Source organism: Engraulis encrasicolus, chromosome 21, assembly GCF_034702125.1.
Source record: "Engraulis encrasicolus isolate BLACKSEA-1 chromosome 21, IST_EnEncr_1.0, whole genome shotgun sequence".
Lineage (NCBI taxonomy): Eukaryota > Metazoa > Chordata > Actinopteri > Clupeiformes > Engraulidae > Engraulis > Engraulis encrasicolus.
In genome coordinates, this window is record NC_085877.1 from 17,520,126 (window position 1) to 17,547,218 (window position 27,093).

At 46.1% G+C, this 27,093-nt stretch overlaps 1 protein-coding gene across 10 annotated transcripts in view; it reads left to right on the forward strand.

Annotated features, from left to right (window-relative positions):
• Positions 1–27,093, forward strand: part of atxn2 (ataxin 2) — a 51,228-nt gene that overhangs the window by 22,067 nt on the left and 2,068 nt on the right. For 4 of the 10 annotated variants that reach the window (XM_063186289.1, XM_063186291.1, XM_063186297.1 and 1 more), the window contains 17 exons: positions 506–597; positions 1,710–1,943; positions 3,938–4,101; positions 6,565–6,894; positions 9,915–10,085; positions 10,443–10,625; positions 10,982–11,089; positions 11,423–11,496; positions 11,633–11,985; positions 13,805–13,871; positions 14,605–14,751; positions 17,475–17,547; positions 20,229–20,422; positions 24,022–24,199; positions 25,664–25,869; positions 26,175–26,345; positions 26,746–26,920. In XM_063186289.1, coding sequence (XP_063042359.1) covers positions 506–597; positions 1,710–1,943; positions 3,938–4,101; positions 6,565–6,894; positions 9,915–10,085; positions 10,443–10,625; positions 10,982–11,089; positions 11,423–11,496; positions 11,633–11,985; positions 13,805–13,871; positions 14,605–14,751; positions 17,475–17,547; positions 20,229–20,422; positions 24,022–24,199; positions 25,664–25,869; positions 26,175–26,345; positions 26,746–26,920 — 2,920 coding nt within the window. Of the gene's footprint in view, positions 1–505; positions 598–1,709; positions 1,944–3,937; positions 4,102–6,564; positions 6,895–9,914; positions 10,086–10,442; positions 10,626–10,981; positions 11,090–11,422; positions 11,497–11,632; positions 11,986–13,804; positions 13,872–14,604; positions 14,752–16,687; positions 16,706–17,474; positions 17,548–20,228; positions 20,423–24,021; positions 24,200–25,663; positions 25,870–26,174; positions 26,346–26,745; positions 26,921–27,093 lie in introns of all 10 variants that reach the window. The other 6 variants (XM_063186292.1, XM_063186299.1, XM_063186293.1 and 3 more) reach the window with 5 other exon arrangements.

A 27,093-nucleotide genomic window follows, 5' to 3' on the forward strand; every position in this document is an offset into this window, starting at 1 on the left:
CACACACACACACACTGCCTGTAATACCCTGCAACCTCATGTGTATGGACTGTCATGTATGTACACACGTATGTATGTACATTTGTACATATGTCTGGTACATTTTCCACAAAGCGCACCCACACACACCACTGTATGTCGCTGTTCAAACTGTACATGCACCTGTCCTTTCCCTCGGGCTTTGAAGTTCAAACGCACATGGAATAGATGACTCATCATAGGACACGTCAGACACGTCCTGGCTCTTAGACTAAACATTTCCTTTTGTAATCTCACTGTACACACACTTCGATTTGTTTATAATATCTGCACGTCTCATTCGCTTGTTCCTTTGCCAGTACAACTGATGCGCTCTCAGCAGGACAAACTGGTTGTTGTGTTCCCAAAGTCCTCTTTGAGTCTTGTCATGTGTCTAATGCAAGTCTGTCCTTCTTTCTCTTTCTCTTTCTCTTTCTCTTTCTCTTTCTCTTTCTCTCTCTCTCTCTCTCTCTCTCTCTCTCTCCAGTCTAATGGCTGGGACCCAGACGACATGTTCAAGTACAACGAGGAGACGTATGGTGTCAAGTCCACTTATGACAGCAGCCTATCTTCATACACGTGAGGATCCCTTAGTCGCTCTCCTTCTTCTCTGCTGTTTGTTTCCCAGTCTCTCTCTCTCTCTCACTCACTCACACACTCTCTCTCTCTCTCTCTCTCTCTCTCTCTCTCTCTCTCTCTCTCTCTCTCTCTCTCTCTCTCTCTCTCTCTCTCTCTCTCTCTCTCTCTCTCTCTCTCTCTCTCAGTCAAAAAATCTCTCTCTCTCTCTCTCTCAGTCAAAAAATCTCTCTCTCTTGCTCTTGCTCTCTTTTTTGGTTTGTTTCTTTCTTTGTTGCTTGCTGACCATCTTATCTCTCTGTCAACACTGAAGAGCTTGTTAATCCTTCAAGATGGCTTCTTTCTGCAGCATGTGTACGAGTCATGGAATTATGTGTAGATAACTAACTAAAATGTCACCGCATGCTACATGAAACGTCCCCAAACATTAATAGCTTGGCCGGCAAACGATAATCACATTGGGAGCAGCTGGCTCCTTGTGAATGTGTGTCTTGTTCTCTCTCTCTCTCTCTCTCTCTCTCTCTCTCTCTCTCTCTCTCTCTCTCTCTCTCTCTCTCTCTCTCTCTCTCTCTCTCTCCTATGTATCTTTTCTCTCCCTTTGTGCGTTTGTCTCTCTCGCATCCACCTGTTTTGATATTCAAATACGTTTTTTTTATCATTCTGTCCATCTGTCACCCCCTCTCTCTTCTCTCTCTCTCCTCTCTCTCCTCTGTGTCTGTCTGACTCTCGGTGTGTCTGTAAGCTTGTCTCTCTCCATCTTGCTTTTCTTTCTTTTCTCCATCACACACACACACTTTCTCTCTGTTTGTCTTGGTCTCTGTTTCTGTTGTATGTCCAAGTCTCTGTCTCTCTCTCTCTCTCTCTCTCTCTCTCTCTCTCTGTCATACCCACTCTTCCTGAGTCACATTTTACTATTCTCTTCCTCTTTTTTCACTATTCTCCCTTCCTCGCCCCCTCTCTCCCCTCTGCCCCCCCCCCCTCTCCCTCCTTCTCTCTCCCTCTCCATCTCTCCCCTCCCTTCTCCTCCCTCCCTCCTTCTCCCCCCTCTCTCCCCCTCCTTCACTCCTCTCCCTCTCTCTTTCCTCCTTCCATCTCCCCATCTTTCCTTGTCCCAGAGTGCCTCTGGAGCGCGACAGCTCTGAGGAGTTCCTGAAGCGCGAGCAGCGCGCTGCACAGCTGGCGGACGAGATCGAGTCCAGCTCCACCTACAAGGCCCGCGTGGCGCTGGAGAATGACGAGCGCACCGAGGAGGACAAGTTCACCGCGGTGGTGCGCGGAGGAGGAGGAGCAGGAGGTGGAGGAGGAGGTGGAGGAGGAGGAGGGGAGCGCGAGGGACACACGCTCAACAGGTCCGACTGAGGAATACATATGCAAACACACACACACACGCGCGCACACAGCCATGGAAGTAAGAGTTAGGTGACTAACCGACCTCCTGTACCCTGGTTGTTACAACTCTGAATTCCATGGCTCTGCACACACACACACACACACACGCACACACACACACACACACACACACACACACACACACACACACACACACACACACACACACACACACACACACACAGGTCCGGTCATGACATACATGCACACTGAAGAACACTGTAGCGAAAGAGAGTAGAGTTGCCCAGCTGGGACTCGAACCCAGACCTTCTGGGGTAGTAAACTGGGGCTCTGACCGCTACACCAAAGAGCCAGGCTCGTTGGCGTGACAGTCAGAACACACCCACAACCCTAGTGATGGTCACTTCATCACACTGCACACCTGTGTGCTTCACACACTCATGGTGACCCTCACGCAACTGCCCATCATGCTTCTCCCATCCAGTGTGCCCCATCATCAATGCTTCACCCATTACTGGGGTCCCTCACACCGGGGTCACCAATCCTGGGGGTCCCTCACATGGAATTACGGCTCACACACAATGGGTACGCTTCCGATGGCCTCACGGTAGCCTTCCCTCTTCTGACAACATTTGTAGCGAAGGGGAGTAGAGTTGCCCAGCTGAGACTTGAACCCAGACCTTCTGGGTTAGTAAACTGGGGCTCTGACCGCTACTCCAAAGAGCCAGGCTTGTTGGCGTGACAGTCAGAACACACCCACAACCCTAGCGATGGTCACTCCATCACACACACTGTATATGATACACTGACATACAAATACCAGGCATAGCCATGTGCTAAACCGGTCCTTGTGCACACACACTCTCCCTGTCTGTCCAAGGAACACTATCGGTTGCTTACTGTTTCCCCTTCTCTTCTTGAATATCTGGCCACAATTAATTTAGAAACGCACGGCAGACAGTTGTTTGCAAAACTGTAACATCTGTGTGCTTTGTTTACTTGCACAGACAATGGCGCACACACATGCATCTTAATTATGCCTAAACGTACGTGTACACACACACACAAACACAGTTCCCTTCTGGTACTAGCACTGTGCTCGTAGGCAGCACAGAGGGGATTGTGGAGTGTAAAATGTGAGGGTGCGGTAGCCCTAGAGGGTCAATCTTAATGAGCGCTTATCAAGGTGGAGAAAGGCAAACATGTAATTAGCTGCCGCTGAGGAAGGGAGTCATCACCACAGCAAAGCAGCTCACCTCACTTTCCATGTACCTTTATTGATCTCAGTGCATAGTAACTCTAATCAGACACCACTGAACAACCCTCTTTGATAAACAATGTCTCATTTACATCCCATGGTACCTGCTGCCACCACCATACCACCAATTCAGCTAGTATTACTACTGCTACTATCAATAATAATAATAATAATAATAATAATAATAATAATAATAATAATAATAATAATAATGATGATAATACCACCAATACAGCAAGTATTAGTACTGCTACTACTACTTCTACTACTAATAATGATGATGATGATGATTAATACTGTGGCTAACAAATCCCAACCTCAAGTCAGCCATTTAAGAACATTGTTGAGTCATGAGTTTCATATTTTCAAGTTAAATGTTATTGATTTGTAACAAATGTGATTGCAATAATAGTACGTGTTAGGTGTAAATCACAGTCTCCATGACGATACGATTCAATATTGATTTTTTTTAAGGCAGCAATTCAATTGTTTTCCAAACTTGACAATCCCCTACAATACAATACGATTCGATTTGATTTTTGGGCAGGGGCCAACGATTTGATTATTTTCTATACTTCAGAATGCCCCACTACAGTTGGCCGTAGGATCGATGCCTCGATACATATCCATTATTATTTACACCCCTAGTACATGTTCACAGCTTGTAATCAAGCACGCTCAATTCATCTGTCGTCATACAATGACATTCTCTCCTTATTTTCACCCTTCCCCCAGAGAGAACAAGTACATTCCCCCCGGCCAGAGGAACATGTCATGGGGCTCGGGACGCCAGAACTCCCCCCGGCTGGCCCAGTGCAGCCCGGGTCCTCACACCCCACGCTCCGCACCTCACGACTACAGCTCCCCTCCGGGCATGGACCAGCGCGTCGTCAACGGAGGTAAACGTAAACGCTCTCATGCTCACCGTGCTGCCACCACCCTGTGGCTTTGATTTGACTTTGTGTGGCTGAATTGCACCGGGCTGTTAGGTGTGTGTGTGCCTGTGCGCGTGTGTGTGCATGCTTGTGATAATAACCAACAAATGTCTTCAGTGAGTACGAAAAAGTTTTGTGTGTGTGTGTGTGTGTGTGTGAGGCCTATTTGCTGGAAGAACAATATGCTTATTTTATTTAGGATTATTATGTGTGTGTTGGGGTTTTTTTTTTACTTTTTTTTTTTACTTTTATTATTTGAAAGCCGGTGATGCATAATTGTCCCTAACATACAATTATAATAAACTAAATGTAATTTAAATGCATGATTTGCTCGCTAACGTAATAGTGGTGGTATTTCCCAATTAGCATTTCCTAGTGGGCTGTGGGGAATAGAGGTTGATGCAGTGCTGTGCCACCACACCCCATAATACTACTGTATCATTGAAATGGCTCCAATTGTTGTTCAGATACTAAAACCACTGCAACCATGATTTGGGTGGCTTCACCTTTTTCTCCAAAGCAGGTGCTCTTGGGCTAAAGGAAATGAGTCACTCAGAAATATGGGCAAACTTAACTCCGGCTAGGCTAACTGTTTTAGCCTTGCCAATGATTTCCAAAGGCACACTGCTTGATTAAGTTTTTTAAAAGCATTCTGTATGAAAAGCTGACGGGTTGCAGCAAGTGTCCTTTTTAGAGCCTGTGGGAACTTAATTCCAGTTGTTGCTGTTGTTTAAGTCTTACCAAGGATTTCCAAAGGCACGCTGCTTGATTAAGTTTGACCATATTTCTGAGTGCTCCAAGTGTTGTATTGCATGTATTTATTCTTTGATTGTGCTGTGTGAATGTGCATGTCAACTCTATCACAACACTCCTCTCCCATTAGGAAACGAGATATCTTTAGTATTATTGTATGAACTGTTGATCTCTTATGTGCTACAGAAATAAACTGTTGTTTGTTCTTACTGCCGAACCAATGCAGTACAGTAATTGTTTCATGAAAGAAATGCACAGCATTGGAATATTATTGTATCATCATTGCTCAGGATGCCCAGTGTACTTTACAGGACTAGAAATAGGTGATGCTGGTAAAAATGGTTCTGTGATGGATTGCCTGTGAGTGAGAGAAAACACCTCGAACAAATGTTCTCTCTCTCTATCCAGGCTGGTTTTAAAAATATCTCAAGTTAATATCTTTGAAGAACACTCCAGAAAACCTAATGACGAAAAAAGACAAGACTGTAACATCATCTATAATCCGTGAATAGATGGCTCAAAAGTATTGATTTTATGGGTGATGACTACTTCGTACTGCTTCTGGAGTGTCTGGCGCCCCTTAAGTCCAGTGGTGCCTGGCACAGAGTGGTGCCAGTGCATTGATAATCACATCTCTCTCTCTCTCTCTCTCTCTCTCTCTCTCTCTCTCTCTCTCTCTCTCTCTCTCTCTCTCTCTCTCTCTCTCTCTCTCTCTCTCTCTCTCTGAAGAGCTGGGACTCTGTCACATAGCAGAAGCTGGAAACCGCAAGCATCATAGGATTGTAGGAATGGTTACATTTGTAATTGATGGTACAGTTCCACTGTATCGGGAAGAAGCCCATAGATAATCTGCATCCTCCTTTTGTTAATAGTTAATGGTCATGGTTTTATTATTTAATTGCTAAACGTGACAGCACTGCTGTTTAACACATAAACATATTGGCATAAGTGTGCCTTCTCATAGTGGTCTTATTTGTTTTAAATCATTTTTTTCTTGGCAGGATCCATCTGTTCTCAAAGTGCCTTCTATTTTTTTCTTCCTGTGTTAAATGATCTCCTCTCCATTGGTCTGAGTCTTTCCTTTTTGCCTTTTCTTTGTTATAATTGACCGTGATCTCATTTCTCAGTCTCTCTATTATGCCTGTTTTTTTATCTGCCTTTGATATGATTCAGGGGTTTTCAAGTGGTTCGGGCTCAAGGTCCACCATTCTGCAGCTAATCTGCGGACCACTTTGTTTGCATATGGGTCAATAGCATTTTTGGGTGGCTCAGACATCAGTTGGTACGACCACAGATAATGCCCATGAATGAATTTGAAAATTGTTAATAAATGTATTGCAATGAATGTGCTTCTTAGATAATCAACTGAACCAACTTAAAAAAATAAAAGATATATTTAAAAAAAAAAAATCCATACACTAATGGTGGCGTTACCTGTGTTTGCACCACCCTGACTACTGTGTACTACTACTAAAACGCCATTGATCCCTTTTTCGTATTTGTAATAGTTATATGCATATGAATATCTATTGTGGTTAAACTGCTAATCAAGTCCCTGACCACCAGTGGGCCGCTGGTTGAAAATCCCTGATCTGTAATTGATTGTGCTCTCATCTCCATTGGTCTCGAGTCTCTCTCCTGCTCACTCTCCTTCTCTTCCTCCTCCTTACCCAGGTAGCCACCCCTGGTCCACCCGATGCCCGTCTCCCTCCTCCTCCTCATCCTCCTCTCGCCCGCCCTCTCGCTACCAGTCCGGCCCTGGCGGTGGGGGCGCTGGTGGCCCCGGCCCTGGCCCTGGCCCTGGCCCTGGCCCTTCCTCCATGCCCTCCGCTGCCAGCTCCTTCACCACCACCTCTTCTTCCTCATCTTCATCCTCCTCCCTGCCCCCCAGGGCTGCCACCCCCACCCGACCTCCCTCCAGACCCCCCTCCAGGCCGTCGCGGCCACCGTCTCACCCCTCGCCCGCCCCCATCGCCACCCTGCCCAAACGCATGGCCTCCGAAGGTACCCCAACGTCCCCCATGCCCGTCACGCTGTGCCTCTTTCCCACTGCCCCCATCCGTCCTCCTGTCCCAACCCCCAACTCCCTCCACCACCACCTGGCATGGTGCATTTACATTACATTTACCTTACGCTTAGCTGGCGCTATAATCCACAGCAATTTACAGTTATTTACAGGGTATTGGCTACAGTCCAGTGTGGCGTTACCGTAGATGCCTTGCTCAGGGGCACCTCAGCCATGGAGTGCCGTAGGGAGTGGAAGGGTGGGATGGGTGGTGCAGCCACATCACGGCTTGCACTGCTGCTCCCAGTGTGCGGGAGGTGTCCACATGGTTTTGTCTCTGCTGCGCTTGTGTGTGTGTGTGTGTGTGTGTGTGTTTTCGTGCAGAGACCAGCGGCCCCCTCACATCTGCTTTCGACCTCCACAGCCACAGCTACTGTTGTTCCAATCCAACAGCAGAGGAGTTGACGCAAACATCTCCCACCCTTCTCCTTAAATACTCAACCTCTTTACCACTTATACTGCAGCGCACAAGGATGAAAGCCATGCCGTTTGCATTCACAATGGAACCACACAAAATTAATTTACATACCGTAAATCCTCTAATTGTGGCCTGTATTCCATTACTGGCCGGGATTCTAATATTGGCCGGTCTCGCGGTCGGCGGAGGTAAATTGGGGCCGGTCTCTTGTACAGGCCGGGTCTAAAAATAGAATCAATGATTTGTTTTCCGTTTACCGGATATCTCACGTTGTTCTCAAAATCCACAACTGTAATCATTAAGCTGGTTAACATTAGACATAGTTCCTCACTCCGAAAAAGGACTCATTTGCTACTATAAAACAAACGGGGCACACGCCAAAGTTATTACATGTGAGCACTCAGTGTGTTAATATCAGCTGTGTGAGAGCGACCGCTTCGCAGCTTCTCTCTAGCTTTCCTGGGGTAACCTATACCCGCGTGGGTAACCTATATCAACAACACGAGCCCAGAATGCAGCCAGAGGCAGATGGAGCGCGACCATACAGAAAGAGATTTTGCCTTGGTTGCAAAGTTGTGAGAGCCCTCGTCGTCAATGCATTTGGCGGTTAAACTTTTACTATGCGTTGCCAGTGGAGGAAAAATAGGAGGCACGCTACAGTATTAGACAATAATATGGCTACTTCGCTTAACCTTCATATTTCAGTAGCCTAACGTGCGCTTCACACATAGAGATTGCTTCAAGCTACGGACCGGAGACAGAAATTGTAGGCTATATTTCCCCGACATTTGGCTGCAGCAAGAAACAGTTTGCCTTGTTAAGTCTGGGGTAAAATAGGGAGTGAAACAGCCGCAGATATTGGAATACGACCGTCAATGTCAATGTTGTTGCCGCATCTCGTGTCCATAAACTCAAGGCGAGAATGGGATTAAAGACAAACAGGAGGAAGGGAGGTAGGGACACGCCTCGTGTCGTGAGTAAAAAAAAAATGAACCGACGATGGTCTCCTAGTCATTCGCACCATACCGTAACTGGTATGGTAACTGTAGCCTACTTTTTCAATAAATGAACCAAGTATTTTATTGGTTCAAAATACGGTAGACACATGGTTTCATTCATTCCACTTGTAGTCTGTTTTGCTTAAATAGGAATATTGGCCTGTCTCTAATTCTGGCCTACTTCCAATTATGGCCTGGTCCAAGATGCACTTGAGTAAATACAGGCCCCGGCCAATAATAGAGGATTTACGGTATACAAATCCATTTATGTTTTGTATATGGCAGTATGAAATTGCAGCAGAATTTAAGTCAATATCTAGACAATGATATTCAGGCATTTTTTCTTCCGATGATACTGCAAGGCCCTTTACAGTACAAGTCTGTTTTTGTGCCTGTGCCTTCACACTTTCTACTGTCTTGGCATTGCAAACAAAAAGGGAAAAAAAACAGTCACTAAATCTTTTAGTAATTCTTAACATCAGGAATTTCTTCCTTTTTGTCTGGAGAGATTGTGTGTATATCTCTGGTTGGTATCATGGCTTTCATCTTGCCACACCCTCCTCAGCACCGCAGGCTCAGGTCAGGTCGTAGAGAGGTGCCAGAGTCTTCGGAGCACTGACCTCAGGCAACCCTGCTGCTGCTGCTGCTGGCCTGTCCTCCCCTGTCCTCCCCTGCCCCGACTAACCGCCCAAGGCCTCTTTCCGTGTGTGTGTGGTGGATAACATTTCACACAGGCGGCTCAAGTGCACTTCTGACCACCAGAAAGGGGGGGGTTGCGGCATCTTCTCGATTTCACTTGGGGTGTGGTGTGTTTTTGTGTGTGGGATTGGGGGGTGGTGTGTGTCCACTGCACTCTGGTGTCTTCACCTGTACACTGAGGCAGAAGTAAGACCCACAGAACTACAGTATTTGCCACTGTCTAGAATTTCTTGAAGTAAGAGATATTTTAAAATTAAAATATCTCATCACTGATAAGAATTTAAAGAACAGAAAATGAATTCCTTGTCAGAATCACATTATGAGCTCTTTGTTAGTTTAATCAGTCACCCCTAGTCAAATCCTTAATTATTAACCATTATCTAAATCATAATTAAGGATTTGAAGAGATGCGAAAATGAATCCCTTATCAGAATAACGTATTACGTTATCATGACAACAGAAAATGGCTTTTTAGTATTTCTTGGCCTTTGCTCTGGCTTCTGAAGTAATGATGAATTGATTTAAGTGTGCCATTCAATTGAACTAGATGTACTGCTGCAAGTCACGGTGCCATCCATCCCCACTAAACAAGCACACAAACACGGGCCCCTCAAGCAACTTCACAGTGTGGTGTGTGGACTAAGTAACATGGGCACAATGACTAACTCTCTTTTTTGACTTGCCTTTTCTGCTTTGTCAGGCTAAGCACCTGTTTTCCTCACCCCCCACTGTGGCACGGTATGGGGTGACTGCTCTGGAGTGTGTTGGCAAGCTAGAAGAATGATATTTTTTCCAACGACATGCATCATTTTTTCTGTCTTTCCTCTCTCCTTTGTAATCTCAGGTCCCCCGAGGATGTCCCCCAAGTCCCAGCGAACCCCGCGGACGCACCGTGTCCCCTCCTCCCGCAGCGGAGACTTCCTGTCCCACAATGCACCCGGGGAGGCCGCCACGCCCCCGCCTCCCGCTCGCAGCAGCCCCTCTGGGGGCACCTGGTCTTCCGTTGTCAGTGGAGGTAGGTAGACGTACTGCAACATTCCCCAATATCACCTGGTGTAGGTACTGCAACATTCCCCAATATCACCTGGTGTAGGTACCGCAACATTCCCCAATATCACCTGGTGTAGGCACGGTAATATTTAAACAATATGAAACGAATCGAATGGGATGGATGATGTCAACAGTTTCTAACTTGATTGGGTAACAACAAGGCAATCTAAGGAAGTTTGCAACTATGGTTTCGAGAAGTGTACCCCTGGGCAGTCCATCACTGTTGTCCTATTACGTAATAGTATTGTAAACCTCTAAATAACTGGTTTCATCCAGCTGCATTTGCATGTGTTCCTCATCGTCAATATTTGCCCCCTTACAGCGCACAGACCTCGATCTCCTCGGCAGAGTAACCTGGGCGGAGCGTCTCCTGGCCCCGCCTCCGTGGTCTCCTCTCCACAGACGGGCACTGCCCCCGTTGACTCAGTAGCCAATCCCATGTCGGCTGGCTCCCCCATCGCCGCCAGCCCCGCATCCAATACGGCAGCCACGCCTTCAGCCGAGGGTAAGCATCACTGCATAAGGGTCAACAGTTCCCAAATCATTTTTATATCAACAGTATCCTACAATAATCCCCCATCCCTGTGGTGGCAAATTTTGGAATAACAGAGCGTGCATCACTGCATTATGTTGTGTAGTGTATCATATATCCCCAACATATAGATGTTTATTCAGGTGGAACAGTGAAAGAGAAGAGAAAGACTCTGGGAAGGATGGGCAAATGACCAGGGCAGGAATCGAACCCGGGTAGCCGGCACAGTGGCCCAGTGCCCTACCGTTAGGCCACAGTAGACCCCAGAGACGCTATATTTCAATGTCAGCAGCAGTCATTGCATCACTCCATGTGTTTGTGCTCCCCAGCTAAAGAGCCGCGGGTACAGGAAGCTCGCCAGAACTCTCCCACCGCCAACAAGGAGAACGTCAAGCCCATCGAGTCAACTACCGGCGCCACTAGAACACTCAGCAAAGGTGTGTGTGGATGGTGTTGGACTGTGTGCGTGCGGGAGTATAATTTTGTTTGTTCAGCTCGAGGGAAATAACGATGTCCGCTAGCATAATACAGAAACACACAAGACATCACGCACATCATTTCACATATATTAACCATATAGCACACACTCGTACATTTAGTCACGCACACACACACACACTCTCTCTCTCACACAACACACTTTGTGTGAGTAATTGAATACATAAAGTGTCACTTTGTTCTGTTCTTGTAATACTGGAGATTGATGTAATTGTGTGCTGATGAGACTGTGCGTCCCTAATTGCTGTGCTTTGTGTCTGTTGTTCTCACAGGTCCTCCCAGTATGGCTCCAGACCACAGAAAGCAAAATATAGACAATCTAAAGAAATTTAGTGTAGATTTCAGGGTAAGTGGCAACATTGTACGTAAAACTACTTTTAAACCATTCAGACAGTTTTTTTTTTTCTTCAAGGCTGTAGTCATGGAGTAAAAGACGCAAGAAGGCAAACTGTTGTACCTTTTCTCCCTCTGTACGTCCACAGTTGCAGTCCAGCTCCAACCCAGACCCAGTCTTCGATCCCAAGGCCGGGGAGAAGCCTAAGGACCTTCCCCTGGACGGCAGCAGTGGCAAGGGCCCGGCAGATGCAGCCAAAGCAGACCCCTCCACAAACCCCGGCAGCCGAGACGACACCTCCTCCTCCGCATCCGCCACGACCCCCGTCACCATGGCTGCGACCCCTAACAAGCCGGTCGCCCCGTCTCCCTCCCCTTCCCCCTCGGAGCAGAAGAGGAGCCCGGACATGACCTCACAGGGGGTGCAGACCTCCACGCCAGGAGGGGGGGCCGGAGGGCCCAAAGCAGATGACAAGGACGAGAAGAAGGACCCCGTACTCGAGTGAGTAGCCCCACAGTGGGTTATCGCTATTAACACACAATTGTGCTCGCTGACGGCTGAAACTTGACAATATTACTGTGGGTTCGGAGAAACCGATATGGATTTAAATCAAATGTACAATGACCTGGGAGTCATATCCTTCTGATATCTTACATGTTTGGCATTTATGAGTCAGCCTCCGCTAGCATTTTGCTAATGAAATTGCTTTACGGCAGTCGTGATCACAGCAATGCAGCCGGTCGACCAATCGAGTGTGTGAAGCCACTCGTGACGTAATATTGACAATAAAGACGTATTTTATAAAGTTCAAGCGAGTTTAAAAATTCAAACTAAGTGCTGTTTGAAAGGATAATTTATCCTGCCTTTGGGAAAATTAAAATGAAAACATGATGCCAATTCCCAAGCAACGGCAGCATCTATGGTTGAGCTCCATAGGACCCTATTCATTCTAACTGCCTCTGCGCTCCTCCGTTGGTGCCACTTAGTGGACAGTACCACCCGGAAAAAAACGGGACTTTTGTCTCTCGTAATACCCATAAACCCTCTCTGGTAGCCCGGACCTGCTCATTTTAGCTGTGACGCTGCACAAAAAGGTCCATCTCGTTGTCTAACCTCCCGTCAAGACAATAATCAAGCGAGTTAATGGGAGCTCATCGGAGTGTGGTTCCTACGTTACCTTACACCAACCTCCCGTCCTCATCTTGAGCTTGTAGCCTTGTGCTTCACTTGACGCCCCACCTCCGTGGAGAAAAAAAATTATTAGGAGATACTGCAACTGGGTTTTTAAATTAAGCTTTTGAAGCAAGAAGCTTTTTGAACGGTTAATCAAAAGCAGCATCTGGATTTTAGATAAATGAACGGTCCAAGACGAATTCAGCAAACTCTTTTAAAGCTACTGAATAACTTTATCGACCACCGCCTTCAGCCTTATGTTGTTAATGTTTTTATGTCACTATTTGGCTTTCATTTTAAAGGGGCTCCAGGTAGGATTAAAAGTTTAATAAATCACGGTCCCCAGTCAGCCGATGCTTATTCGAGTATTAAGTAAGTGAACTATGGCTCTCGTGATCTCTTCCACAGTCCGCTGTCAGAAAACCCAACATGCAACTTTTGGCAGCGCGGTCCGACGGAGTGTCATGGGAAACACTTATCATTTGTAGAGATGTACAGGATCCAAGATCCGGTTCCGGATCCAGCAGGATAATAGGGTTTTTCAGACTATCCTGATCCGGCAGGATCTTAAGCAGTGGATCCGGTATCCGGCAGTTACCTAAAAATCAGGATCTGGGGAATCTCCACTTTTACGTAGCCTAGGCTTTTCAGTCAGTCTTTCACAACCCTAATCGCTGCATGGAGTGAAAGCCCTTTGGAAGCGACCGTTGAAGGCAGTGTGGCAGTAAGCCAATGAGTCTTAAAAATAGTTTGCGCCAACGTAATAAAAAGGGCCCAAGTGTGCGAGTTAGCTATGTGTTTCAACTCTTTTGTAGGATCTGGTATCCGGTTCCGGATCCGGCAGGATCTTAAGCTGTGGATCCGGTATCCGGCAGGATCCTAAAAATCAGGATCCGATGCAACTCTAATCATTTGTAAACATTGCTTTACATACCTTATTCAGATTTGTATCAATTGCTGGCATTCCGGGATGAAAAACAGTCTCACAACGAGTTTATTTGAACATCGCTTTTTCATTACGGTGTAGATTTTGAGACAGCCATGCCACGGGCACCGCACAAATCGTCATCCTACCTAGTGCCTCTAAGATCTCCCTGCGTTTATCTGTTCAGTAATCTGTCACAAAATGTTTTTCTTTAATCCACAGAAATGTAAGGAAGTCCACACTCAACCCCAACGCTAAGGAGTTTAATCCTCGGGCTTTCAGCACACCGGTAAGCGTCCCTGTTTTTTCCTCCTCTGTTTATCATGTGTGCAGACAAACTCCTACATCAACTAAAGTATAAAGTTGCAGTAATGGATTAAGAAGCGTGCCTTGAGTGTACACAAGCCTTGTAAAGGCAAAAGGCATAGTTACGTATTTTGTGTGATTGAGTTTAAACTGGAAATTGGCTTTCCAATTGAATAAAGCAAACCATTTGTCTTGTGACTGCATATCCTGCTTCTTGCTATTAAGAAATAGCATTTTTTTTTATTATTGCATTACAATTTCTGTGTTGACCTTAGCCACTGGTCTTTGCCGTTGTCAGCTAAAAGTTTCATATGTAAATTGTGAAGATCAAAATATTTTTGGCCACAGTTATCTGAAAATGGTTATTTTATAAAAATGGCAGATTTTGTTCTATTATGACATTTTCCTGCCCATTGCAATAGAGAAATAAGATGGGCCTACTGGACTGGAGCAGGATTTGTTGTGACCAAGTTGTGTTTGTTTGTTTTGTTTGTTTGTTGTCTCCCTGGTAACTATTCAGTTACTAAAATGCCACATACCATACTTATCTTTTTGTTTAATTGTGTTTTTACGGATTTATTTGTACAGCCTACGCCGGCCATGTGGACCCTGCTGTGATTGGTCAAATTTGTTCCTTATACTTGTCTGTTTATCTGTTACGGATTGTCTTGTTTATTTACCAATTTATATGTCCAATTTATGTGTCTCCACTGCAGCCTAAGCCGGCGACGCCCACTCTGCCGCCACGTCCGCAGGGCCAGCCCAGCCCCTCCATCGTGGTGCAGCAGCCCCCGGCTGTCTACGGCCAGCCCGTCTGCTTCCCACAGATGTACCCACTCACGCCCGTCAGCCCTGGAGTACAGGTGAACACCCAACGCCGCCCGCCGCCGGCCTTGCCCTCCCCTGCCCACCTGCCCACCTGCCCCCACTCTTGTCTTCGGCTCTGGCCACATAATGGCACATTGCTGCTTTTGCGCTGTGCAGTGCGCTTGCACACTTTGCCATTTCAATGCATTCTGGTTAGCAAATGCATGGTAATGGCAAAGTGCGCATGCACGCTGCACAGCAAAAGCAGCAATGCGCCATCATGAACTCAGCCTTTGTCTCTGACTCTGTCTGGCTCCAGCTCGAACCTCCTTCTACCATTTGCTGTACTGAAGCGCGCCCTCACTGTCTGCCTTTCACTCTCTTGAGTTCTATATGGGGGACACTGTCTCTGCCTGTCTCAGTCTCTTGTTCTGTCTCTTAACTCTCTGTCTCTGTCTCTCACTCTCTCTCTCTCTCTCTCTCTCTCTCTCTCTCTCTCTCTCTCTCTCTCTCTCTCTCTCTCTCTCTCTCTGTGTCAATCTTGCTCTCTCTCTCTCAAACTCACATGTAACACTTGAGCCTTGGACGAGTAATCTCTCTTGGTCTGCCTTTCATATCATCCCACCCTCAGTTCATGCATGCTCATTTGACATGACTGAGCATGTATTTTTTTTTTATCTCTCCTTTTTGTCCATCCTTCCATATGCCCATGGAACCTTCATTTCCGTTCATGGCATGGTGTAGCTCGTGGAGGTTTTCTGTTTGTGTGTATGTGTGGTTCGTTCTCATCCGCATCTCGTTCCATTCTCATCGCACTAAACCCGAGTCCGACTCCCGTTTGGCGGGCTTCCCCCTAACCCCTCCCACGTAGTGTGATAGTTAATGAGTGCATGTGTTTGAGGTGAACGTCTGAGGTGAACGTCTGTCGTCCCTGTTAGGCCGGGAACATGCTTGCTTCTGGGTACGCCTGCGCGGGCATATTTCATGCAGAAACCTGTTGCCGTACGAATTTTATGTCAATTTTGCACGTGGGAGAACACCTGACACAAGGTACACAGACGTGTGTGTGCGGTGCAATATTGACAAAACCGCGAGGGGGGCGGTCTTCCGAACTTCGATGACGAGTTTGTGGTGGAGTCAAACAATGGTGGAAAACGTTAATGAGAGCCCCATTGGCTATCTGGCCCCTAGATGATGCCTCCAGTGTCATGTGAAGTGCTGCGGTTGTACTGAAGCAAGTATATGCACACAGAGTCATACGTGGTTGCATGCATCGTTTTAGGCACACAGCAAGCATATTCCCGGCCTCGTTGTCCGACAGCTGCACGTTGGCGCCTCTGCATGGATGAGGCTGGTCTTTCGAATGAAGCAAAAAAGCGAAACGTGCTAAAGGCGAAAGCCTTAGATGCGTTTATACAGGCTGATTTAAAAAGAGAAAACTTTCTAACTTTGCTCCAGTCCTAGCCATAAGACGTTGGCAAGTTTTTCTTGTGTGTAAAATAGACGAAAGGTTGTGTTTACTTTTAGGGTGTTGCATGTCATCGTCTGTATAAAGCACAAGAATGGGATAAAATGTTATGTAGGCATTTAAAAAAATAAAAAATAAAAAAAACGCAGGCCGATATGTTTGATCATAAATCTAAGGATGCGTCAACCTGGGTAGGAGCACAATAGATGGTTGATGAGAGAGTGGATGTGCAAGTTGTTCGGGAGCTGGTGTAGTGCCTTGGAACTCCCAGTGTTGCATGAAGATTGTGTATTCGTAACTCTTAGCAGACTGGATGCTATGATCCCTTGGCATGAGTGGCAGTTGATTAGTCGACCGTGTGCCTTTTTTGTCCTCTGGGTATTTTTTCCTTGCCTTCTTGCTGTAAGAAATAGCTGGTGATCCAACATCAGTGACAAATGTACATTCAATTTTTTTCCCTAAACAAGTGAGACAATCTAAAAGGCTGGTTCTTTGTTTCTCCCCCCCTTTCTCTCTCCCAATAGAAAAGCATTATCTGGAAGGTTTGTGCTATTCTAAGCTTATTTTTTCCCCTTTTTTCATGGAAAATAAACTGTACTCTATGCTAGAACTATGACTGCTTTTACCATCCCCCAACAGATGTTGGCTTCCCTGTTTCTTATTGCAATGATCTAACCTCATGGTTACATGTATATTTTTGTGTAACTTACTTTTTGATACAAATACATGGACTTGCTTCGTTGCTTTTTGTCGTATCATCTGTTTGTTTGTTTTTTTTTAGAATTATTTGCAATTATTCATGTTCAGGATTTGTGACTCTAGAGGATTTTTGCAGCATCTGACATGCTTTATTTTACAATGTTTATGATTTTGAACTAGCCATTATTTCTCACAAGCTGTGTGTCAGCTTGGCAAAACGCACCCAAGTAACATTTAAAAACCCATCACTGTTTGCGTGGCAAAGTCTGGCAAAGCCTACTGTTGAAGCTTGAGTGATGACGTTACTGTATTTTGTTGCATTTTTGTTCCTAATATTAATTATAATAACCAAGCATCAAACATTCTGGCATGATTTGTAGCATTTTGAAGTTACGAGTGAGGGGCTTTAAAAATGTATATCAACTTGTATTGCAAATGTAAATTGTCTCCTTAGCAGACTTTTGTATTAAAAATGTATAACGTACATGTTAGATGTAATGTGTAATGTTAGTTAAAATATTTAAAAAAAATAATAAATACATGTACAGATGCACAAGTGTGTACATGTGAGATGTGTTGTATAATGCTGGCATCTTCCCCTCTGTTCCCCAGCCTCCGGCCATGTACCATGTTCAGATGCCTCATATGACGGTGAGCCAGAACAAGCCCTACAGACCAGGTAAAGGTGAGAATGCTAATAACTAATACTGCATACACGCATAATACACTACTTTTCTCTCTTCTCTCTCTCTCTGGCACTCTATCTGTGTCTCTCTTTCTCTCTCTGTCTGTCTCGCTCTCTTTCTCGGTTTGCCCCTCTCTCTCGCTCTCTCTCTCTCTCTCTCTCTCTCTCTCTCTCTCTCTCTCTTTGTCCTACTTTCATTTTTCTCTCTCTCGCTCTCTCACTGCCCATCTCTTTCTGTCTGTCGGTCTTTCCTTTTCTCTCTCTAAAACCTGCCACCTAACTACTGGCTTGCTGCAGCATCAGTGAGTGTGCGCTTGACTAGAGCTGGCTGCTCCGTAGCACGTGATTGGCTGTCCGGTTTGAGGTGTGACAATGTGTTACCATAATGAACCTGCTGACATCCACGTTGTCATCATGGTTCGCAAAGAAAAGCAGAGTACTTTTTGGCTCACATTATGAACCCACTTTCTGGTTCCCGAACACTCAGGCCTGCAGCGTCAACGCACCAGCTTGCTCAAGGTCAGGTGCGGTAACGGGCACTGGCACAGCACAGGTCTCTGTCAGCCTGAACACGTCTTAAGAGTCCTGCTGGACTATTCAAGCCTCTTGCATCAGGCTTTCCATTACAGCCGTGTGTCCCACGCAGCATTTATTAGAATGATTGGAATGGTCATTGTGCAGTTTTATATGAAATATGATCTAAAACCCTCAAAAAATTAAATGGCGCTCATAATTTTTTGAAAAGCAGGCAAGAAATAACATTCGCAATGCAATATCCTGTCAGGAGACCTAGTCAGTCTAGGTGGGGGTGTTTGTTGTCAAGGTTGCCTACACTATAAAGTGCGAGGGGAAACCCTGCAGTAAGACACGTCTATGGCGGGCAGCACTCGCCTCGTTAAACCTGCCAGATTGTAATGTCAGATTCACTGCCCCTCAGAGCCCATTTTTTTCATTGCAGCAGAGCCCATTTTTTTCATTGCAGCAGAGTTTTTACTCACCCTGTGCTTTTTGGACCTCCTCAGCCACCGCCTTGCGTTGCCAATGCTGACTGAAGCCGCTGGTGTCGTTTACACTCCGCTCTCCTTTGCTATGAAAATGAACACTGGGCTCTCTGTAGACCAGTGTTTCTCAAACTTTTTTGAACAAACGTCCCCTTCCTTGACCTCATCATAAGCCTCCTATGCCCCCTTGACCTCATCATAAGCCTGCCAACGCCCCCCTGACCTCATCATAAGCATGCCAACGCCCCCCTTAGTATTAAAAAATAAACTTGTGCTCAGGTGTCATTGGTTGAATGAGCCACACACACACACAGCTCTCATTCCAATGCCCCCTAGGCCTCCCTAACACCTCCTGGGGGGCTGTAGAGCCCCCATTGAGAACAACTTCTTGTAGACCACTTTGTGTGATCTGGCCAGACCTTACATGCCATTCGCTTTAGTGCTTGCAAATCTGCCATGTGTATGTGTGCTTGGTCTACAGCTTATTAAATAAAACCAATATCCCTTTTCTTACAGGAACACCACTCTCATATTGTTTGGGTAGATGTAGATATTAAAAGATAGCTAAAGATGTCACTCAGCTTTGTTAATTCGAGGCCTCTGTGCATATTGCATGGCCACATGCCTCCTTTGCAGCTTTTCTTAACCCTGAGTGTAAATGGATTAAGCCAGGAATTACGTTTCATTTCTCTGAAGTTTTTTACTGTTAGACACAGCAGAAGCTTGGTGATGTTTTCACTTTTTACCAGCTATGTTGGAGACACTTCACCACAAATGATTTTTCCTTTCAATGTAAAAGCAATGAATTTGTGGCCATGCGAAACCTAGAGATCAGTCAATGCAGAGAGCACTCACTATTTGTTGATGAGGAGTCCGATTGTGCTAGCGATTGGTTTTAGGCATATGGAACATCATGTTTGCATTGACATTGACCATGCGTCGTTCATGAGCTATACATGACATGAGTGTGCATGTCTGTCTCACCCTGAGCCTGCTGCCTTGGGTCAGGAAGTGGTTTGAGGGCTGTGCCCCTAAAGCCTTTGGTGCATCTTATTGCTTGTTGTTTCTCGCCCAACATTGTAGTCAACACTGGTTAAACCACAGGGCATTTTCCATCTTACTCACTTTGTTTGTGTCTGTGAGAACTCCACTAGAGAGCAACCGTAGAATCTTCGGTAACAGTAAGATACATCAAGCCCATTACTTTCCTGGATCCATGTGATGTCGGGTGAGCGCCCCTTTAGGAGACCTTTGGAGACTTTAGGTTGAGAATAAATGGAGTTCCCTTAGCGCTGTAGATGAAGGTAGTACACATCTTGTGCAAGCTGCCACCAAACACCACAGAAAGAGAAAAAGGAGGAGGGGACAATGCCCCCTTAGGAGACCAAACTCAGCAATTCTTAGTGTGTGAGCAGGAAATGAAAGGGAAGAAGCAGGAATAGGGATACTAGGAAAGGATTTGGTAAATGACTTCAGGCCGGAATCAAACCTTGGTCACCGATGCTCAACTGTTCTCAACTGTTAACCACTTCTCATTAAAAGTGCACTGTGTAATATTTTTTGCAGAATTCATGCTGCCCATTCACAATTGTTACCTTTTTCACAAATACATACCACCTCATTAAACCCTTTGGCGTTTCCTTCTCTCCCTTCTCTTTCCCTTCCCCTTCCCCTCTCCAGTGCCCAACATGCCGCAGCAGAGGCCCGAGCAGCACCACCAGCAAGGGTCCTCCGCCATGATGCATGCGGCCACGGCAGCTGGCCCGCCCATCGTAGCGCCCAGCCCCGCCTACTCCACCCAGTACTTCACCTGTAGCCCCCAGCAGTTCGCCAGCCAGCAACTGGTGCAGCAGATGCCACACTACCAGTCACAGGTAACCAGGGCAATCAGGCAAGCAGGATAACTCGGGGCGTGAACTCCAGAAACGGCTACCTAGTCTGGGGATGGCTGCAAAAGTCGATCACTTTGCAATAAAAGCATAGAGACTCCAGAGTAGCCGATGTCGTTGAAGAAGTTGAATTCTCTCCATTCTCTCTCGACGCGCTAGTGACATGTTTGACTTAGCTACTCACATAACGGCTCTGGCTTGTCAGCCTGAGACATTCGAAGATATGAACATTCCGATTGATTGTCGCCGAAGTGTGTCATAGCTCATTGCCATAATATTGGCTGACTTTTAATCGCTCTGGTCGCTCAGGTCGCTTCGTTCCAAGAGAATTCACATTGTTCGCCAGTTTTCGCCAGTTCTCCATAGAGAAATGATGACATCCGTCACGTAGGTCGCTTTTGGTTTACATGCACAGTAAGGGCCAGGCTAGTCCACCACTCCCTGTGTACATGGTGAATGTGAAAGTGAAAAGGTTGCTCAGCTATTTTAGGTGTTTGTATTGAACATCAAGATATGTTTTATATTTTGTTTCTCCTGGCTGCTAGGCGGTAGCCTGGTAACTCCCATACTGCCTTTAGTTCTACACAATCGTTTCGATCTTGTGATTAGGTCTGGTGTTAACCAGGCAAGCTAGGCGGTGCTTTCAGCATTGAATGTTTATCACATGTTCCCAATAAAGTCACTTTGCTATTTTATGTATTTGGATTGAACATTAAGATATGCTTTCATGCATCACGATACATGCACACAGGTACGGCACGTTTCCTTAACGTCTCCGTGAGCAGTGCGAGTCCGAGAGGTTTGCGGGCTGCCTTGCACACTGCACAGTCAACGTCCACGTTCTATCCGCGGGCAGCAGCCATTCATTTTCAATGGAGCCCGCACATTGAACGCGGACGTCCGCGCAGGAAAATAGACTAGAGTTCTATTTTCAAGGAGCAACGCGAACATGTCCGGGCGGGACGGACATGCGCTGCGCTTACACCGCGCTCCTGTGTGTAAGGCATGATTTGTTTTCATGTATTCTAAGAGTTTCGGACTGATCACGGACACGTTCTGTGGACGTACTGTGATGTCCGCGTGGTTGGTGTGAATGCAGCGTCAAGATGTGTTTTATGAAAAGTGCCATGTTGACCACATGAATTTCCCTAGTGGACAATGAAGTTGACCACGACATTCACTTTGAGAAGTGACGTGTTGCAGGATGTCATGTTTTTCGGTTTTTGTTTGTTTTTTTACAGTTCCCTTTTTTAACAAACCAAATGGAAAAGTACTTCTTGAGGTTTAGAATTGGCATAGAGTGGGCTAGTTAAAACCCACTGAAAGTGAACAGTGTAAAGCTCCTGCCGTAGTGGTCTGTGTCATACCCATTCCAGTTACGTTGGTGGTCCCTGAAAGTTTCTCAAATGTGCTTAGTCACGACGGTGCTAGGTCTTTTCTCTAGAATAGGGCTGTAACGGTGTGAAATTTTAGGCTCACGGTTATTGTGGCCAAAATTACCACGGTTTACGGTATTATCGCGGTTTTTTTTTTTTTTTTTTTAATGCCGACACTTAAGGCGACATGGTACCGCAAACCTCGAACAAAAACCTTACATTGCGCAATCATTTATAGCCTAATCCACCTGTAGCCTAATAAACACAGTATTTGAAAGCTTAGACCCTGAAGAATGTTTTAGCACTACTTTACAGATATTTGAACATATTGTTTGTGCGTTATTGTTGTTAATTTATTACAAAATGTCACGTTTCAAATTTCACCCCAAGCCCCCACTTTCACGGCGTCTCCATACCTTTCTACGAGTAGACATCGAAAACGTGGATAAATCCTAGCATGCATGGTGTCAAAATGCTCCTCTAGCATCCATGGGGTAAGAGCATAGTTTTTTCACTGTATTTCAACCACATGTGCAACCATCACTAGACTAACTAAACCAACTAAACCAGTTTACTGTGTTACTGTACGATCGCAGATTTTTTTTCCTCCCCTGGTGCTTTTGCATTTTCGAATGGACTACCTCCATATGACCAACGCCTTTTCACGTGACCCCTTTACAGTTAGTAAACACATATGGCCATGCGCCATGTACAGAAACTAGATATGCGTTTTTCCCCGAAATAAGAAAACAGATGGTCACGGTAACTTCAGATATGCGGGCTGTGCAAACTCCATACAGTGAATGGGTTGCGCTCTCCCGACAGCACCGCAGTGAACTGCAGGCATGGCTCGACTAGTGAGTGGGGACGCAACGCAATCTGTTTACACAGAACCTCTCTAGTGATGAGGCTGTGCACACATGCCTCTGTCTCGCTAGCCAACGTAGCCTAACGAGTTGACACCGGGCAGCAAGCACGTGAATCATGGCTCTCATATTCTGGGAATGAAAAACATAGGCTCTTCGAGACGTATGAAAAATTACCAAAAACGAGCCAACGAGATGCTACCTTAGTTTAAACTGCTCCAGGCTGCGTCTCCCCACGAGTCCCTCCCACTCCCCCTCGTCCTTCTCATCTCTCCTATGCCAGCAAGCCCAGCGCGACTTTCCCAATTCCAAGCAGTTCTTATAGTGGCTTTTTAAAACTGTGTCAAAAACACGTTGTAGGCTAGGCTATACTGTACAGCAGGCTATGCAACAGTGTTATTTATCGGTGTAGCAATTTCAAGTGCCCAGTCTAGCCGCGTTTTGCATGCATAACCTGAATCACACTGTGCAGAAACTCGCCAGAAGACGTTTGTCGAATGGGAACTTTACAAACTTATTTGACATCATAAGAGATGACGACCCGTGCGTGGTCTATGCTTCGAAATGCATATAAGCCTCGTCTTTCTCAGCGCTCATTTTTGGCAGACAGGTAGAGACAAAAAAAGAGGTGAAATAATACAAATTCGGTTTTAGTAATCAACCGCTTACAGTGTTCAAATTGGCTCGGACAATGACCACTATAAGCGGATTCCACTGTTAACATTCTGTACGGTTAGGTGAGTTATGGAAATGCAGATATTGTCACTCACGTCTCGTCACCGTCAAACTATTTAGGAGTGTCAGGGATGAAAGATATCCCGGTGTAACGGTGTGCGGTAAGGTAACCCACCGAGATAACACCGTATTTTAAAATTCAGACGGTTATCTTCACCGTCATCATATTTAAGCGCGGTTACCGTGAAAACCGGTAACCGTTACAGCCCTACTCTAGAACTTTGTTGAGTCACTTGAACGCAACTTCCCTAGAAGGTGTAAGTAGAGTTGCTCATATGAAAGTGGTGAATGTGGGAAGTTGAGGCATGTTTGCGTGCGTGGTCTGTTTGTGTAGTGCCATGACTATGCGAGATTCAGGGGGGTTGGGGTTGGGGTGGTGGTGGTTGTGTTGTTGTGACAGGCTTAGTCGTCTGTTTGTGAAGTCGCAGCAGCTTGTCAAATATCAGTGTTATTGTCCTGCTCCGTTCTGGATACTCTGTGTGTGTTTTTGTTTCTGTCTGTGTCTGTCTCTGTCCGTCTCCATCTCTCTCCCTCTAATGCAATGTCTTTTGTGTGTTCCTTGTGCGTGCGTGCGTGCGTGTGTGTGCGTGCGTGCGCGTGTGTGTAGGCTCAGCATGTGTTCAGTCCAGTGATGCAGGGTAATCCGAGGATGATGACGCCTCCACAGCCTGGCCAGCCCACACTGGTCTCCTCCTCAGCCAACCAGTACGGAGAGCAGACCCACACTATGTATGGTACGAGACGCACACACACTCACACACACGAGCAGACCCACACTATGTATGGTACAAGACGCACGCACACACACACACACACACACACACACACGAGCAAATCCACACTATGTATGGTACGATACACACACACACACACACACGAGCAAACCCACACTATGTATGGTACGAGACACACACACACACACACGAGCAAACCCACACTATGTATGGTACGAGACACACACACACACACACACACACACACACACACACACACGAGCAAACCCACACTATGTATGGTACGACACACACACACACACACACACACACACACACACACACACACACACACACACACACACACACACACACACACACACACACAAGCAGACGATAGCTGTGGCTTTGCACATTCTGCAGTCGTCTTTTGGTGGTGATTAAAACTGCACCCAAGACTGTTCTGCGTGATTATTGTGCGATTGATATTTCCAATAATTCATTCTATATAGCATCATTAGCATAAGCTATTAATTTTATTAACATAAAATATAAACACTTTTTTTTTTTTACCTTCATTTGGCCCAGGAAGGAATCGTCCATTTACATAATTTCCGTGTAGCAGTATCATTAGCATAGGGTAAAAGACCAAATGGGTAAAATAAAATCACATCATTCTGAATTAGTCACAAGAGTAGAATAGTTTATACTAATGTTGGGAAGAAATGCTAGAATTTAGGATGGTTTTGTCCTAACAGATATGTGTGATGGGAATATATTAAACTTATAACAACTGTTGTTGTTTAAGTTAAGTTAAAAACTGTACTTTGGACCTGATGTTTTGTTTGTTCTTTTTCCTGCAGTTACAGCAAATTGTTCTGGCATTCAAATTACCTGTGCTCTCAGACCGTGGGATTCTGTGCTGTAGTCTCAACTTTTTATGGAGCTCTTTGAATTGCAAACGTTATTTATTTCCATGTTAATGATCATTATTATTGCTATATTTTGCATAGCTTACCTGCCTTTGTTTTTAGTGCTGTGCCTATGTTATCATGTTACCTGACTTGCATGCACACACACACACACACAAACATCTTCTTTTCAACACGCGCTCAGAGAGCCTTCTCATCAGCTAAGACCCAACTACATGACTCTGATTGTGCGTTTCTCCCCTCCCTTGCGCCACAGTATCCGCAACCTCGATCCCGCAGCAGCACACACTAGTGGTGTCAACAATGATTATTTCGCAATGCATCACAATGCGGGGCATGATCGATTTGGCAATTCGGAATTTGAGTGCATGACCATGCATGGTAGAATCGAGCTGAATCAATTCGAATCGAATCGTTACCTCCCGAATCGTAATCAAATCCATTCGTGAGGGCAGTGCCAATGCACACCACTTGTGTTTGTACACACACACGCACGCACACACACACACACACACACACACACATACACACACACACAATCGTACAAGCTAGCCTTCCCATCCCTTTAGACACACTAACATGTTTGTGTTGTCCTCCTCCACAGTGTCCATGGCCCCGCAGCAGTACGCGCACCCCAACGCCACGTTGCACCCCCACCCGCAGCCCTCCGCCACCCCCACGGGGCAGGGCCAACAGGTCCCAGGGGGCCACCAAGGGGGCAACCACCCGGCACCCAGCCCCGTGCAGCACCCACAGCACCCCCAGGGACCCCCGCAGGCTGCCCTGCACCTGGGCAACCAGCCTCAGCAGGTGAACACACACACACACACACACACACACACACACACACACACACACACACACACACCACACACCACACACCACACACACACACACAGGCGGTCCTGCACCTTGGAAACTCCAGCAAGTGAGGTGAAGGTGACCTCCACTTGGCACTGATTGACACAATAATTGTGCTTTTAAAGTTTTTAAAGAGCTTTTTTTTTTTTTTAAATGAAAAACTTGTTTAAATATTTTTTAAACATACCTGGTATTACCTGGAAGTGCTCCTAAACAAAGCTTTTTTTTTTTGGTGTGATCACCCCCACCCCCAGCAGCAGATGTACTCAGCCCTGGCGCCCACCCCGCCCTCCATGACCCCCGGGCCCAACCCCCAGTCCCCCCAGGCCAGCTTCCCCTCCGCCCCCCAGGCACAGGCTGTCTACCTCCACCCCCAACAGATGCAGCATGGATACAACCCCTCCCACATGGCACACATGCAGCAGGTACAGTGATAATATCTATTCATATTACCGATTTTGTTGTTAGTAATAATATTGTGATGATTTGAATTAATATGGTTATGAGTACAACGCCTCACACACGCCTGCCTCTCTCTTCCGTCCGAAGGCACATGTTTAAATGTAGTTCAACGCCTCATACACGCCTTTTCTCTCCCCCTCTCCCTGCCTCTCTCTTCTGTCTGAAGGCACGTGTTTAAATGGTGTCCAAACTCATTGTTTTAAGTGTTAAAATGAACTGTTTGGGAAACATTCTGGTTGTCTAGATGTGCACTGACTGTAAATTAAGCATCTTGTCCATCCTCCACCCCTCTCTCTCTCTCTCTCTCTCTCTCTCTCTCTCTCTCTCTCTCTCTCTCTCTCTCTCTCTCTCTCCTGTCCTCAGGCCCACATGCAGTCTGGTATGGTGGCGTCGCACCATGCCACCTCTTCCCACCCCCCCATGATGCTGATGGCCACGCAGCCCCCCGGGGGGCCTCAGCCCCAGATGCCCCAGAGTGCCCTCAACCCCATACCCGTCTCCTCCACCACACACTTCTCCTACATGGCACACGCCCCAGGTATGTATATACAGCGCTCGGCGAAAATGAGTACATTCCCAAATATATACCCCCTTTGAAAAGTAACAGACAGATTTCTCCAGGTGATTATCACCAGGTGAACAGAAAGAGCTTGACATGAAATGAATGCAATTGCAATCAAAATGTCTGATGACTAAACCAATCATAGCTTA